Below are 15,764 nucleotides of genomic sequence, written 5' to 3' on the forward strand. Positions count from 1 at the left end.
ATGTCTTCACAATTATATTCACGTTAAATTTTGAAATTTTAGCTAAAATTTTATCATCAAACCACTGCCTTGTTTGTATCAGATAGTAAAGTGCACAGATGAACAAATGCTTTCAATTTTTACAAAATATAATTGAAATTAGTTCGTATAAATACGTTTATACTGTAGTACTTGTTGATTTAATTAATTGTTTAGAAATTAATTTAGTATGTAAATATGTTACAAATATGAAGTTTGTAAGATTATTATGTTTTGGAATTGTCTCTTAATTTAGGGTAAAATTGAGAAATGAAGGGGGTCATGTGAGCTGTTCTGACTTTTGCCCAACAACAAGTTTGGTTGGTTTGATGGTTAAATGTTGTTTTATGGGAAGAAGGTACAAGGTGTTCATGCCTGTAGACAATGGCAAGAGCATCTGTGATGACTGTTGGTAGACTAGTCTCCATCTCAGGGAGGTTTTAGGATGTCAGGTTTTGTTAACGGTTATATTTAAAACTGACTATTTAATTCTAAGATAGGTTGAGATCAGGAGTTCAAAGGACAGCTAATTAGCGTTTCTACCTGAATACAATGAACTGGAAACCATAAGGGAAATCCAGTCCTCTATGATGAGCAGAAGTAATGGTAAATGCTTCTCTTTTATCTGCTGACCTAAGCACAAATACAAGACTCACTGCCTCTGACAGTCTCAAGAGAACATTCATAATTATGGACCTGGCAGTATTCTGAACTCTGGAGATGTAAAGTATTTAAAACAGAAATTGCTGAGGATTGTAGGGAGCGATGACTGTTAAATGCATCAGATGGTGTAATGTTGAGAGCTATGTAGAGCAGGAAGATCCCACGTTTGAGTCCTATACTTGGAATTTCCAAGTGCATTGTTGGGTTGGAAGATCAGCAGGCCTCCTGGAGAAATCCATAAGCTATTAAAATTGGTCTCTTCTCAAGGGGTTCTTATGATCTCATGCTGAAGTTGTGGCAGGAGATTAATGGAGTTAAGCTGTTTTCAGTATAAGCAAGTGGTGTGGGGAGGCTACAGTGCTCCTAGTGTTCCAGCGACTCTGCTGCAAAGTGCATGCACATAGATGTCATCTGAGAGCAAGAGCATGTCATCAGGGCATCACAGGTTCCCTGATGCCAAAGTTTAATTGCCTGGGCTCAAATTTGAAGGGTGACCACTTGTCTGAGGCACCAAAGAGTTGCACTGCTTGTGAAGCTTGACCTCAGAATCAGTCTGGAGCGCAAGCCAGAAAGTAAATGAGAAAGATTATAGAGTAGAATCAGAATAGTAATGAAGCATAAATATCCAGGATTTAAGGGAAGAGCATTCAGTCTAAGCAGTTTACCAGGATCTAATCTGGTCATTTAAAAATAATCTATCCTAAACTCATCTTCTGGGGCAAGCAGTTTATAAAGTTCCATTCTGAATTGCAGGATTCATCCAGTATATTTACATTTTCATGACTTTTTTTTTAGATAGTACTGTTCTCTTGAATAGAAATTGCTTATCTGTTTCAATCCATGTCCCATCCATTTCCAGGGACAACATTGGTTTTCCCGTGGTTGAATGTTCCTCTGATGGGAGCTTTGTCCTTTCTAAACCACCTAAAACTGGAGGACTGGTATCGTTTGGTACTGTTGCCGAGCAGCTTGCATATGAAATAGGCAACCCCCGACGTTACCAATTGCCTGATGTCATCTGTGATTTCTCCCAGGTTACCCTGTTGGAAATACCAGGTCTGCTATTTCTATCACCTCGTTTGTATTCACAAAACTATGCTTCAAATGGATAGTATTGCAATCTACAAACATTCATTTATCATTGCAGCTCAGATTAAAAGACCTCAATATCATAAAACATAGTGGAGAAATTGTTTATTATATTGTAATATATTTAAATTGAAAAATTAGTTTGGACATTCTCAGCTTTATTACAATTGGGCAAAACTCTGCAGTATAAAAGTTCCAGCAGCTATTGACCCTAAAATGTCACTCTGCAAGACCACTAACATTTTGGCTGTGGGAAATTAGAGCTTTCCAGACTGAGAACGATACATTTTTGTAGAAGTATTAAGGCATATAGAGCTAAGATAGACAAATGGAACCGAAGTACAGCTCAGCCATGATCTAATTGATTAGTGGATCAGGCTCAAGGGACGGAATTACCTACTCATGTTCCTAAATGGGAAACACCTAACCTGGTACAGATGCACATTGGGTTAAGGCATACTGGTGAAGCAGAATAAAGAGAGCTTATGACTCCAGTTTGCTCTGCAATGGCTAACTTCACAATCCAGAGTGGGAAAATGATCCATTTATCAACATTTAATGTATCTCACATTGATAAAGATACCTTTAAAAATAATCAGTAATGGAATTATAGCAATACAGGAATTTTAAAAAAATAATTATTGGGATATGTATATCACTGGCAAGGTCAGCATTATTTCCCATCCCTAGTTGCTCTTGATAAAGTGGTAGTGAGTCACTTTCATGAACTGCTGAAGGTGCTCCTACATTGCTGTTAGAAATTAGAAAAAATCTTATGTATTGGCCTTAGAATGGTGGATGATTGCTTTCTATATAATGGGCAAAAATAGCCAGTGAACAAATGGTGTCTTGCCATTAATTAGACTTATTCTTGCCCAATCATTTTCCATGCGATCTTGCACTGAAAGTTACTGGAAATGCAAGATGCAAATGGTGCAGTGTCTCTGCAGGGCATCTGGGATGTGAGTGACAGAGCAAACAACTGGCTAAGGAAATGCCTAATCAAATTGAAGGATTGTGAAACAAATGGCAGAATCTAAGCAAGAAAGTTTAGAAAAGTGAATTCAATGTCAAATCAGGTACACAAAGCAAAATGAAGGGAGTGAAAAAGGATTGGATTAAGAAGAGAAAAAATGGCAATACAAAGTTAATGTGTTTTTTTTAAATCTCCAATAATTGAAAGCTGAGGGAATGATATGTATGACCTGATAGCCATTTCAGAGACATGGTTGCAAAGTGACCAAGATGGCAACCTAAATATTCAAGAGTATTTGACATTTCAGAAGGACAGAAAGCTAGGAAAAGATGGTGGTATTTCTGTTAGTTAAGGATGATATGAGTACAGGATGCTTAGATCAAGATGTAGAATCAGTTTGGGTAAAGATAATAAATAGCAAAGGTAAGAAGTCACTTTTGGGGGTAGTCTATAGGTCTCCTAACAGTAGCTATACTGTAGGACACAGTATACAAGAAGAAATTGTGGAGACTTATGAGAAAGTTACTGCAAATAGCATGGGTGATTTTAATCTTTATATTAATTGGCTAAAACAGATTGGCAAAGGTAGCCTTGACGATAAGTTCAGAGAGTGTATTTGGGGCAATTTCTTACAGCAATATATTCTAGCTAACCAGGGAGCAAGCTTTTTTAAACCTGGTAATGTGCAATGAGACAGGATTAATTAATGATCTCAATATAGAGGAGCCTCTGGGCCACAGTAATCATAACATAATAGAATTTCACATTCAGTTTGAGAGTGAGATGTATGGGTATATGACAGGCATCTTAAACTTAAATAAAGGGAATTACAAGGGTATGAGGACAGAAATGGCTAAAGTGAGCGAGGAAAATAAATTAAAAGGTAAGTCAGTCAGAAACAGTGGCAGACATTTAAGGAGATATGTCATAACTTTCAGCAAAGAACTATTCCATTGAGAAAGAAAGACTGAAAAGGCTGCACCATATGTGGCTAACTGAGGAAGTTAAGGATAGTATCAAATTGAAAGAAAAAGTGGACAATACTATGAAGATTAGCAGTAGGTTGGAAGATTGGACAGATTTTAGAAACCAGCAAAGAATGACTAAAAAAAGGCATGAGAAATTGGAGTATGAGAGAAAGCTAGCTAGAAATATAAAAACAGATAGTAAGAGCTTCTAAAAGTATTCAAAAGGAAAAGAGTAACTTAAGTGAGTATTGATCCTTTAGAGGGTGAGACTAGGGAATTAATAATGGGAAATAAGGAAATGGCGGAAGCATTGATCAGGTATTTTGTGTCTATCTTCACTGTAGAAAATACAAAAAGCATCCTAAGAATACCTGAAAATCAAGAGGTAAAAGGGAAGAAGGAACTTAATCACAATCACCAGGGAAAAGATATTCAAGACACTATTAGAACTAAAGGCTGACAAGTCCCCTTGACCTGATGGCTTTAATCCTAGCATCTTAAAAGAAATGGCTGCAGAGATAGTAGATGCATTGCTTGCGATGTTCCAAAATCCTCTAGATTCTTGAAACGTCCCAGCGGATTTGAAAATCGTAAATGTGACACCTCTATTTAAGAAAGGAAGGAGACAGAAAGCTGGAAACTATAGGTCAATTAGTCTCTTATCTGTCATAGGGAAAATGCTAGAATCCATTATTAAGGAGGTAATAGGACATTTAGAAAATTATAATACATTCAGACAGAGTCTGCGTGGTTTTGTGAAAGGGAAATAGTGTTTATTTATTAAAGTTCTTTGAGGAAGTAACAAGCAGGGTGGATAAAGATGAACCTACATGTGGTGCACCTAGATTTCCAAAAAGCATTCAATAAGGTGCCACATCAAAGGTTATGACACAAATTAAGAGCTCTTGGTGTAGGGGGTTACACATTAACATAGATAGAGGATCGTTTAACTAACAGGAAGCAGAGAGTAGGTATAAATGGGTCATTTTTGAGTTAGCAGACTGTTATTAGTGGATTGCCGCAGGGATCAGGGCTGGGGTCTCAGCTATTTACAATCTATACCGATGACTTGGAGGAAGAGAATGAATGTATGGTTGTTACATTTACTGATGACATGAAAATAGGTAGGAAAGTAAGTTGTCAAGAAGATATGAAAAGTCAACAAAAGAATTTAGATAAGTTAAGTGTGTGGGCAAAAATTTGGCAGATGGCGTGTAATGTGGGAAAATGAGAACTTTTCCACTTCGGCATGAAGAATAGAAAACTAGTATATTCCACATCCATTTTCATTTTGTGATCTGATAATGAGCCTGGTACAGAGGGATCTGGGTGTCCTGGTACATGAATCACAAAAAGTTAGCATGCAGGTGCAGCAAGTGATTAGGAAGGCATATCGAAGGCTGACATTTATTGCAAGGGAAATCGGGTATAAAAGTAGGAAAGTGTTGTTACAGCTTTAGGGCCCTAGCTATGCAGCATCTGAAGTACTGTGTACAGTTTTGGCTTTCATACTTAAGAAGGGATATAATTGCATTAGAAGCAGTTCAGAGAATGTTCACTTGACTGATTCCTGGGCTGAAGGGGTTATCTTATGAGGATTGTGTCTTAACCCATTGGGGTCAAGGGTTATGGGAGGCAGATAGGAAAGTGGAGTTGAGGCCACAATCAGATCAACCATGATCTTATCAAATGACAGAGCAGGCTCAAGGGGCTGAATGATCATCTACTGCTCCTAATTCTTGTGTTCTTGTGATTCTACACTTGTAATACCTAATTTTTAGTGCCAGAGAATTTGTTTAGTAATAATGAACAATTACCATTGCCATTATAAAGGGTTCTTGGACTGAAATGGACAAATCCTAACTTTCTGTGATGAGATTAGTTCATATCTACTATTCAAGTAACATCATGGCATTCAATATATTTGAATGGTATATCAAGACAAGACATCATTTTTACAAGGCTAGAGGCAAAGCAGCACACCTTGGACAACAACTTCCAGATTTTTTCATTTACCTTTCCTAGGAACTGCTGTGTGATTTGAACATAAATAACCCATTAGCCCCACCATTGTTTTGACAAGAAAATCTGGGCCATTAATTGCCCAGACTACCGGGAGGCTATTTGTTTCTTCACCAAAATGGAAGATAATCCAGATTAGAACTCTGAAGTGTATTTTTTAATTGGGCTATGCAATTACATCAAAAGATTCACAAGGGTAAATTGGCTACTCACCATTATGACTGGTGGTGTCTGCAAATGGGATATATGGCACAGAAATAGGCATTCAGCCCAACCAGTCCACGCCAATGTATGGTGACTTATAAATGGAAAACAAATCCAAATGTACGTATTTGAATATTTTTTGAAAGGTTTCACTTTGTATGACATTAATTTTATTGGATTTTTTTTCCAAACCAGTTTAGAAGATATTTTCTTTTCTTAATTAAGAATACATATAAAAGTGTGGTTTAGTATCATTGTCCAGAAGATGCAATGAGACTAGTCCTTATCATAGAGAGGGCTGAGTAACGTAATCTTGCCACCACTGAAAAGTAGTCCTATAGTATCATATAACAGGATTTCGTGCTGTGTGTGGGTCCCTCACTAATGAGGAATATGAAACTCCCTCAGTGTAATATACTTTTCTGCAAGATGCTAAAGGCAACACTAACTAAGAAAATCTGTTGTACCTAGGAACAATACTTCTCTGTCCTCATAACCATCATTTGCAAGATTAACGATTTGAAGCATGGATATTTGTTGAAAACACGGTTGATGCAAAATTTCCTGCTTGTTATATTAACAACAAGTTGTTAATGAAATGTATACTTTAAAAAACCTTGGACCATTTAGTAATATTTGAGGTTTGAATACAATTTATGCAGCAGTTTTAATCTGGGTAATTGTTTGATATTGATGTTTTAAATAAATACAAGCAATTGGAGAAAGTTACAGAACAACAGTTAAGGTTTTGTGATTCCTAAACTAGCATTGCTAAAGAAAATCAATCTTAGTGTTTTTACTTCATTCTTGTTAATTTTCTACCCTTTCCTCCTCTCTTGACACAGTTACACAATTCCACAAGGTACTGGCAATCCTAAAATATCGTGTATGAGAATTCATACATGATTTAATCAGTGAGGGCTTCGATGCAGAACCTGCTTACTTTATCTGTACTTTCAAGTTCCAGCAAGGATCACTAGGTAGAGATCAGATGCAGGGTCTTGACAATTTTGCCTTCCCCAATCCATGGTTACTAATGCTAATTGTTGTACCTAACGCCTTCCTGACTGAGATTAGCCAACGTCCTGCTTTCTACCCTTAATGTCACCATTAGCACATCCTTTAGCTAATATCACCACCGTCAACACCCCTTTGTCCTTTTGTCAATGACATCTTTGGCACTCTCTTCTTTGCATCCACCTATCACTGGCCCTCAATCCAGCTCCAACTGTCCCACCCCCCTCAACCAGTTTATATTTCAACTCGTTTCTATTTTTCTTTAGTTCTGATGAAGAGTCATATGGACTCAAAATGTTAACTGTCTTCCTCTCCGCAGATGCTGTCAGACCATCTGAGTTTTTCCAGCTATTTTTGTTTTTGTTTTAGCCAACTCACACACAGGAGTCACACGTAGGACTTGCCACCTATGTTACAGATAAATGTTGAGTCTTAATGGAAACCATTTATTGTCTTTTAACAAACTGTAGAAATTACAGTTTTCAGATGGCTAGGTTGATGTGACACATCGCCATCAATTAGCAGAGGCTGATCACCTTATTGTTGTAATACCATTAGGGGTTGCACTAACAGAAGCCAGCATCACCCCTCAGATGAAGGAGAGCCATGAGGCCTATTTCCCATGCTCAAACAAGAGGATTGTGAGCAGTTTTTCCTCCAGAAAATACACATAAATGGATTTTGGTCTAGATTTGCCACCCATTGCTCATGAGTGGATGGAAATACTTGCTCATACTTTTCCTATTTTCCTAATTCTTTGTTTCTCCAAGAGGTGTTAATTCCTATTCTGGGGAGGTCTTAATAGAGGGGAAATATCAAAAGAATACCTACGTATGTTATTAAAAGTCCTGTGTATGTGAGCACTTATTGTACAACTTCCTGTTGTGATAATTTTCATAATGCTTTTAATGCCAACATTTATAATTGGAACTATGTAAACATGAGAATTTCCAATGTAAACACCTCTCTGTCATTGTGTAGATGCAGGGCTCCCACCAGTGGTTTCTCTCAGCTCTTTACTCTTTGACCTCTTCAATTTCTAGCCCTGTTCCTTTATTTACTTCCTGGTCTTTGGCCTGCTTCTCCACCCCATATCCTAACTCTATGAGGCATCTGTCTCCTACCTCTCTCCCAGGTCTCACTTCCCATCAGTTTAAAAAAGTACACTGCTCACAGCTGATGATTGGAAACCTGGGAGCAGACAGACTCAGTGCAAAATAGAACAGCAGTGTAAGTGGCTTGCTCCCTCCAAATGGACCCCAACTCTTCCCAGTTGCCAACTGCCTTTTCATTCACCTTTGCCTCCATGACCCTTCCCAGCCCTTTTACCCGCATGCCTCCACCATGAGCAATGTCATGGGAGTTCCACTGACAACAAAAACATTGACATTGATAGTAAGTGAGTAGAATCATCATCCCATTTCCTGTGGTTAACAAGGCCTAAACTATGACAAGTAGTTATTTTAGATGCAACCAGCTGTTGGAGATACTTAACACTAACAAGCAGCATGATAAGAACTGTATGTTCCACATTTCACCCTGCCAGGTGAAGTCTGTTTAAGATCTGAACTACAAGTGAACTTTCAGAGTATTTAAACTCTTGCTGAACTTCTGCATGAACTTTTTTATTTAGATGCTGTTAATACAACTAGTGAGAAAAATGCAGAAGTTTTTATTAAAAAGAAATTGGCACTCAGAATGAAGCAGAATATGTGGGAAAACATTGATGTTCATTGTGAGCTATCAACACTGTAAAGGTTCACTTTAAGCAGTATTGTGAGCATGTGTATGTCTGTTAGTGTATACATATTTTTTATCCTTTGAAAGCAGTGATGAACTTAATATTTTTATAACTGTAAATATCAACTAGTAGCTGAATACTGGTACTTTAAGACTGTGATAAAATGGTAAATCACTTGTCTTTGCATCTCCATGCCAACGGAAGGATCTAAGAGGGGAAACTAAATTATGCCAGGAACTTATAATATTCTAATCACAATAAGGTTGTATCATGACTTTCATGTAATGAAAAACAGTTTCAGGTGACAACTTGACTCTGGAGTTTGGCCCTGATCTAACCCCAAGCGGCAAACATTGGGCAGAATCATCCCAGGTTTGCACTAAGTGTGGCAGCGGGTGAGGATAACAACATTTTACCCGCCAGCCACAATGGCACTTCTCACACCCTAGTGTCCCAAACCCACCACATTAATTATGCATTCCTGGGAAATAGGCCGTTTCCATGGCAGGCGGGCTCGCATTCGCCCACCACACCATCACCTTGCCATTTCATCATGCTGGGCACCATATTTTAAATGCAGCCACGTGCACACCTCTCAGTGCTTCCAGCCCAGAACTGCTGCACGGAAGACATGGCCCCGAAAGGCGAAAATACTGCAGACCCCAGGCTCAATGACGTGTCCCTTGAGTACCTTTTGGATGCAATGAGGCCCGCCATGACATCCTCTATCCCTGCTCTGGCCACAGGATGGGCAGCAACATCACCATTCTGGCTTGGGAGGTGGTGGCAGCGGTGGTCAGCACCAACGCCCTGCAAAAGAGGACAACCACCCATTGCTGCAAGAGGATGAATGATCCTCTTCGTTCCTCAAGGTTAATTCACTCTCCTCATCACCCCCAGCCATCACACACTCACAAACACATCACACATCCACAAAGCCCTCACTGACTGCTAGTTCAAGGGACATCACCATTCACTCTCTCACACGTACCTTCATTGTCCTCATCCCATCCATGGGATCACCGAGCAGCTATACATGCCAGACATACTTATCATCTGGCCTGGCAGGCAGCCTGCTTACACTCTGTCCATCTCTATTCATGGAGGACAAGCTGGCACACAATAAGAGGGAGAGATGGCAGACAGGTGGAGTAATGCCATAAATCAAAGTCTTCATGGACTTTGAAAACAGCCATTCAGCCGGCTGGAGAGGATCTGGACCATTCTTGTGTTGACAGTGAGGTCAGCGGTGCTCTACCAAGTGAGGATCCAGCTGTGCAACATCTATCAGACAACAATGCTGTGAGTTATGTGTCTTGTTTCATAGGCCACTGCCATGCACTCCTTGCTTTCGCAGGCACATATATCAAACAGCCAAGAAAGTCTCCAATCAATCCCCGAGGCTGAAACCCTCCCTGAAGATTGTCACAGCACTCACCCATACCTTCCACCATTGCAGAGATATGTACTTCAGTGGGACCTAGCTTTAGAGTAACCTTGGGATCGCAATCTGGTGACCACATACCATTTCCTCATCCACAGCAGGTGGCAACAGAGACTTCCCAGCTCCCTGACACTCGGAGGATTGCTGGAGTACAGAAATCTGCTGAGTCTGAGTCAGATGATGAGCCTCTGGACTTGGTCATGTCACAGTTGCTGAAGCTGCAAAGGAAAGCTTGGGAACATCAGGAAGGGATGTCTGCTGCACTGTTCAGATTGCAAGGCATGGTGGAGGTGTCCGTCTGCCTTCAGGCTGAGATGATAGTGCCGGTATGCCAACGTACCGAGGTCAACACTGGTAGGATGGCGGATGCTATGGAGACCTTGGTACAGGATGTCACTCCTGCACTGCTGCATAGGCTGAACTCTATCGTCGACACCATAGCTGGCCTCCAACAGTGTGTACGCGAGAGGGGTTCGAGGCAGTCTGATCTCACTCCAGCTACCCCTTCTCCTCAAGGAGTCAGCTAGGGATGCTCAGAGTCCATACGGAGGAGGATCAGCAGGTGTAACTGCACCCCCACCCCTGTGGCCATCCATCCAGGTGACTCCGGGAGTGTCCAGCCCATCAAAATCCCCTCTCCCTGTGACCTCAGCAGCTCCAGCTCCACAGACCGAGGGGGGTGCTACTGCCATACAGCAGAACCCTGAAAGCAAGCTGGGGCCCTCCAGGTCTCAGCCTTCTAGAGGACGCCTGTCAAGGTCATCGCAGACAGGGTGTAGCAGGCTGCCTCCGCCTCCACTGTGGATGCCTGGGAAGCACCAAGACTTAGCAGCAGGTTTAGGAAGGTTAAGAAGATGTAGTTGCACAACCTGGGCACAGGTGTCAATCACTTGTACACAATGTTCACTATTTTAAATAAACTCCCAAGAATCTCTCCTTGGCTATGGCTCTTTGTTCTGATGAGCAGTGTTGGTGTTACTCAGATGTGAAACCTTTCTGCACAAGATAAAGGCAGGTGCCTCAGTCCAGGGCTTCTTCCCTGTGCTCTGTGGAGTCTTCAGACCAAAGTGATAGTCAGACCTCACACTACATGGACATGTTAGTGATGCCTGCACCTCGATGGTGCTTGTCATTGCTGCCAGAATGTCATGGGCAGGTGTCACAGAGTTCTCTCATTCTCTCTGTGTGCTCTCAGCACCTTTGAGGTGGGGCTGGCCCCAATCTCTTCAGCATCTGTGACCAGTGACGCTGTGCTCCTGAAAGTGTCAGGTGCTGAAGGCAGACAAAGGATCAGGCTCGTTTAAAGTTTCATGGCTACGTCTCCATGATATGACCCTGATCTCAGAGCTCAAGCAAGCTGCCTTCAGACAGACAGGAGTCAGATATTCTCAGAGCTATGTGAAGAACTAGGAAGTGTCCTCACTGCATTCAATTAAAAACAAATCCTGGAATTAAAAGTCTAATGATGACCATGAAATCATTGCCAATTGTTGTAAAAACCCATCTGGTTAACTAATGTCCTTTAGGGAAGGATATCTGCTGTCCTTACCTGGTCTGGCCTACATGTGACTCCAGACCCACAGCAATGTGGTTGACTCTTAAAGGCCCTCTAAACAAGGGCAATTAGGGATGGGCAATAAGTGCTGGCCTAGATAGTGATGCCCACACCCCAAGAACCAATAAAAAAATGTCTTTACCATCCTCCTGCAATTGAGCGACTATTTGGGTCTCCACTGCATCTCAATGACAGGAGCATTATCACAGAGGGTATGTGAGCTGCCATCAGCCAGACCGGAGTCAAACGTTCATAGATGCAATGTGAGGATCCATGGTGTCTCCTCATTGCATGTTGTCATCATCCTCTACAAATCTAGCAGCTATGAGGGCCTCCCAAGTGTGCCTGACTTGTCTGGCCAGTGCAGGGGCCTCATCGGCATCATCATCACCCTCAAAGGCATCCTTACCCTCTTACTGTTGACATGCTCCTGATTGGAGAAGACCTCCAGCTCCTGCATCTCTTCCTCAGCCAGCTCCTCTCCCCGTTGCAGCGCCAGGTTATAAAACGTGCAGCAGGCGATGATGATGCATGTTACCCTCTGCAGACTGTATTGTAGGGCTCCACCAGACCAGTCCAGACACCAGAACCTCATTTTCAGCATCCTGATGGTCTGCTCCATCAAATTGTGAGCTGCCGCATTGGCGTCTTTATACCTTCGCTCTGTTGCAGTCTGAGGCCACTGCACGGGTGTCATCAGCCACATCCTCTGCGGGTAGCCCTTGTCCCCGAGGAGCCATCCCTGCAGCCTTTGCTGGAAGATGTCAGGGATCTGTGACAGACTGAGAATGTAAGAGTCATGGACTCTCCCTGGAAACTGTGCACGGACCTGCAGGATGCATTTGTGGGTCGCGCACCAGCTGCACATTCAGTGAATGGAAGCTCTTGCGGTTGACCGCTTGTTGCAATGGAGATCTGAGCGCCATGTGAGTGCAGTTGATCGCATCCTGCACCTGTGATCTGGGCAAATCCAATCACTCTTGCATCCTGGCTCTCTTGGCCCTGGGTGAAATGCACAAAATTGTGTGCCCTCGCAAAGGTGGCACCCCGTAAAACCATGGATGCCTTTGTAGGTGGAGGCGTGTGATATCCCACAGAGGTCACCTGTGGAGCCCTAAAAGGAGCTGCTGGCGTAAAAATTGAGCACTGTGGTCACTTTCACGGCCACTGGCAGTGAATGCCCTCCATGTCTCCGTGACACCAAATTCTGCAGTAGTTGGCAGATGTGACCAACCAGTTCCCTAGACATGCGCATTCTTTGGTGACACTGGTTGTCAGTCATCTGCAGGAATAAAAAGCAGCATCAATCGACCATTGGTCTAGCTAGGTGGTGACAAACGACAGCTCGCTGTGGCTCTTTAGCGGTGTGTGCGGTAGCCCTAACCACCCCTTCTTCCTGAGGGTGCTGCTCCTCTGCACTGCCAGGTGCCTCCGTCAATCTCCGTCGTCTCCACCCTTTGTACGCCATGGGGCATACAGCTAGTTCACCAGGTTCCATGCTCCTGATGTACTTCTCCTTCAGAATGAAAGAGAGAGATGCTTGGGTATACTAAGAACCTCGCTTGGTTAAATCTGAAGGCCCCTCAATGCATCCTAGAGAGTGCTGGTCACTGCTTGGATGGCCAGAGTTTAGTGCGCTGCATGGCTGCCCAAAACCCAATTCATCTCTGCCCCACTCCACCTGACTGATTTGGCGGCAGCTTTGCCCACTGGACTACATGCTGTGCTCTCAGCTCAGGTGCAGGCATTCTCCTAACCCACACTGTAAGGCTGCACTGTTAGCTTGAAACATGGGGGAGACAGGTCCAAACCGGAATGATGACATTGCAAGGGGCTGTGAGCGCCTCCACCAGCGTATGCTCAGTGACCAACTTTAGCAAGGAGATTGTACAATGTGCCCAGTCGTCCAACTGTTCTGCTGTCCACTAAAATGCTCATTAGTTTGCAGTCTGTGCCCAAGGGGTTGCATGAGTGGGCAGATAAACTAGAGGCCTGACTCCAATCATGTCATTGTGGCTGCGCCTGAATTGTCTCAGCTGCAGAGGAATGGCCACTTTATACAAGATTCCCCTAATGTGTGGCTGCTTCCCTCACCTCCACCCCGCATGTGCTTGTGCACTACCTTCACAACCTTCAACTGCAGGGCAGCCCTTGTACCCCATCCAACACGCCTCAACACTGAAGTCCAACAGGCAATCCGAGCGAGCGCTGCGCAACATAATTGTGCACTTACCTCCAAGTTCCCCTCAAAGTGCAGCCTGCCAAGTGCATGCCTTATATATGCTGTTGTGAAACATGTTGGCATGGATGGACAATCCAGCAGGGGGATGATTCAGGTGGGCTGGCCTTATAATGATATGCAGATGTATTACAATGAGGTTCCCTACTCCTGGGAAACGCGGATCGCCATCAACAGGCTGAGTGGACGATCGCAAACTGGTTTCACGACATCGTGAAACTGATTTCTGGCCTTCTTGCCATATTGTCTGCTCACACTGCCGAACACTCCTGACACCAGCAGATATGGAAAGTTCCACCCATTGTGAATCCCTCTAGTAGGGGTCTTTGCACTGGCTTAACCTGACATTACTTGAATACACCTTCAGCTCAAGCCAAGGCTAAAAGTACCCTATGATTTGTTGGGTCTCTTGGACACATTACAAAGTTACCCAGAGCTGTTGGAACATAGGAACAGGAGTAAGCCATTTAGTCCCTTGAATCTGTTCCATCATTCAATGAGATCATGACCAATCTGTGATCTAACTCCATATATCCATCTTTGCCCCATATTCCTTAATACTCGTGGATAACAAAAATCTTATCAATCTCAAATTTAAAAATAACCAATTGATCTAGTGTAAATTGCTGTTTGAGGAAGAAAATTCCAAACTTCTGCCTCTGTAGAAGTGTTTCCTAATAAAAGATCAGGCTCCATTTTTTACACTATGCACCCTAGTCCTAGACTCCCCAACAAGAACCCAACATGACAGAGTTGAATTAAATGCATTGAAAATGTAAACCTTCCATCTGTATTTTCAACATGTTTAAAATTTACACACTAGCAGTGGAGTTCTGCATATTATGTCTTTGCCCAAGCAGTATAATCAGGGTACACAAGTTGGTACTGTAGTTACTGATTTCAGATCTTTAGGTAACTCCATAACTTTAGGTATAACAATGTTTGCACTTATTCCTAATTTCACGATTAAGTTTTTTTCTCTTCTGCTTGTATAGGTTTATTGTCTTTTGAAATTTAAATTGGCCTGGTGATTTAAAAGAAAGTTAGCATTTGTTACAGACTTTCATATTGATAATCTTAGCATTAGCTTTAAATCCTACTGGTAAAATATTGCGAAACTTTGTAATACTCTTTATATGTGCAAAAATATTATAAAACCCATTCAAATTGTTTTCCAATGATTGTGTACCAAAACTAAAGAAGGCTGCTTTTACTTTTGTTTGCAGATATAGAAGGTGGAGCTGTACGTGTTCAGGGAGCCAGGGGATTACCTCCATCTGACACTTACAAGGTTCTGTGAAGGGAAATGCTTGAGCAATTGAGCAAAACATGTGGCAGTTACCAACATATCAGTTTTATTATTTAATATAATTCAAATGATTTCTTGAAATTCATTATATGGAGAATGATTATGACTTCTAAGTAGGATGATTTAGCATTATGTGGAGGATGATGACTAATATGTGGGAAATAATGCAAAATAAGAAGGATGTCCATGTAATATGTGATGGATGATTAAATACAGTACTTTAAAATATTTACAAATACTGTTATTGTGGCAGCAATATTTGTAGACAGGAAGGCCCTACCAATTGAGATAAATAACCAATTTCTCTACTTTGTTTGATGTTGGTTGAGTCACCCCCCCCCACCTCCCCCACTCCTTTGGTCTTGCCAGAACCCATTCCCCTGCAGCCCCCCCCTCCCCTGCTGCTCACTCCTGTGGTCTCACCAGACACCCCTCCCCCATTCCTACAGCGATCTTGTTTATTTTTTCCTCCAGAGTTGGTCACCCTGGTCTGGCCCACAATGAGAAAATTCTGCTCTT

The 15,764-nt window shown here is 42.2% G+C and overlaps 1 protein-coding gene across 1 annotated transcript in view; it reads left to right on the forward strand.

Annotated features, from left to right (window-relative positions):
* LOC121283940 overlaps positions 1 to 15,764 on the forward strand; it is a 197,618-nt gene that overhangs the window by 98,887 nt on the left and 82,967 nt on the right. Inside the window, exons 9-10 of the mRNA XM_041198739.1 lie at positions 1,541 to 1,737; positions 15,163 to 15,227. Of these exons, the coding sequence (XP_041054673.1) occupies positions 1,541 to 1,737; positions 15,163 to 15,227 (262 nt within the window). The remainder of the gene's footprint in view (positions 1 to 1,540; positions 1,738 to 15,162; positions 15,228 to 15,764) is intronic.

Source organism: Carcharodon carcharias, chromosome 1, assembly GCF_017639515.1.
Source record: "Carcharodon carcharias isolate sCarCar2 chromosome 1, sCarCar2.pri, whole genome shotgun sequence".
Taxonomy (NCBI): domain Eukaryota; kingdom Metazoa; phylum Chordata; class Chondrichthyes; order Lamniformes; family Lamnidae; genus Carcharodon; species Carcharodon carcharias.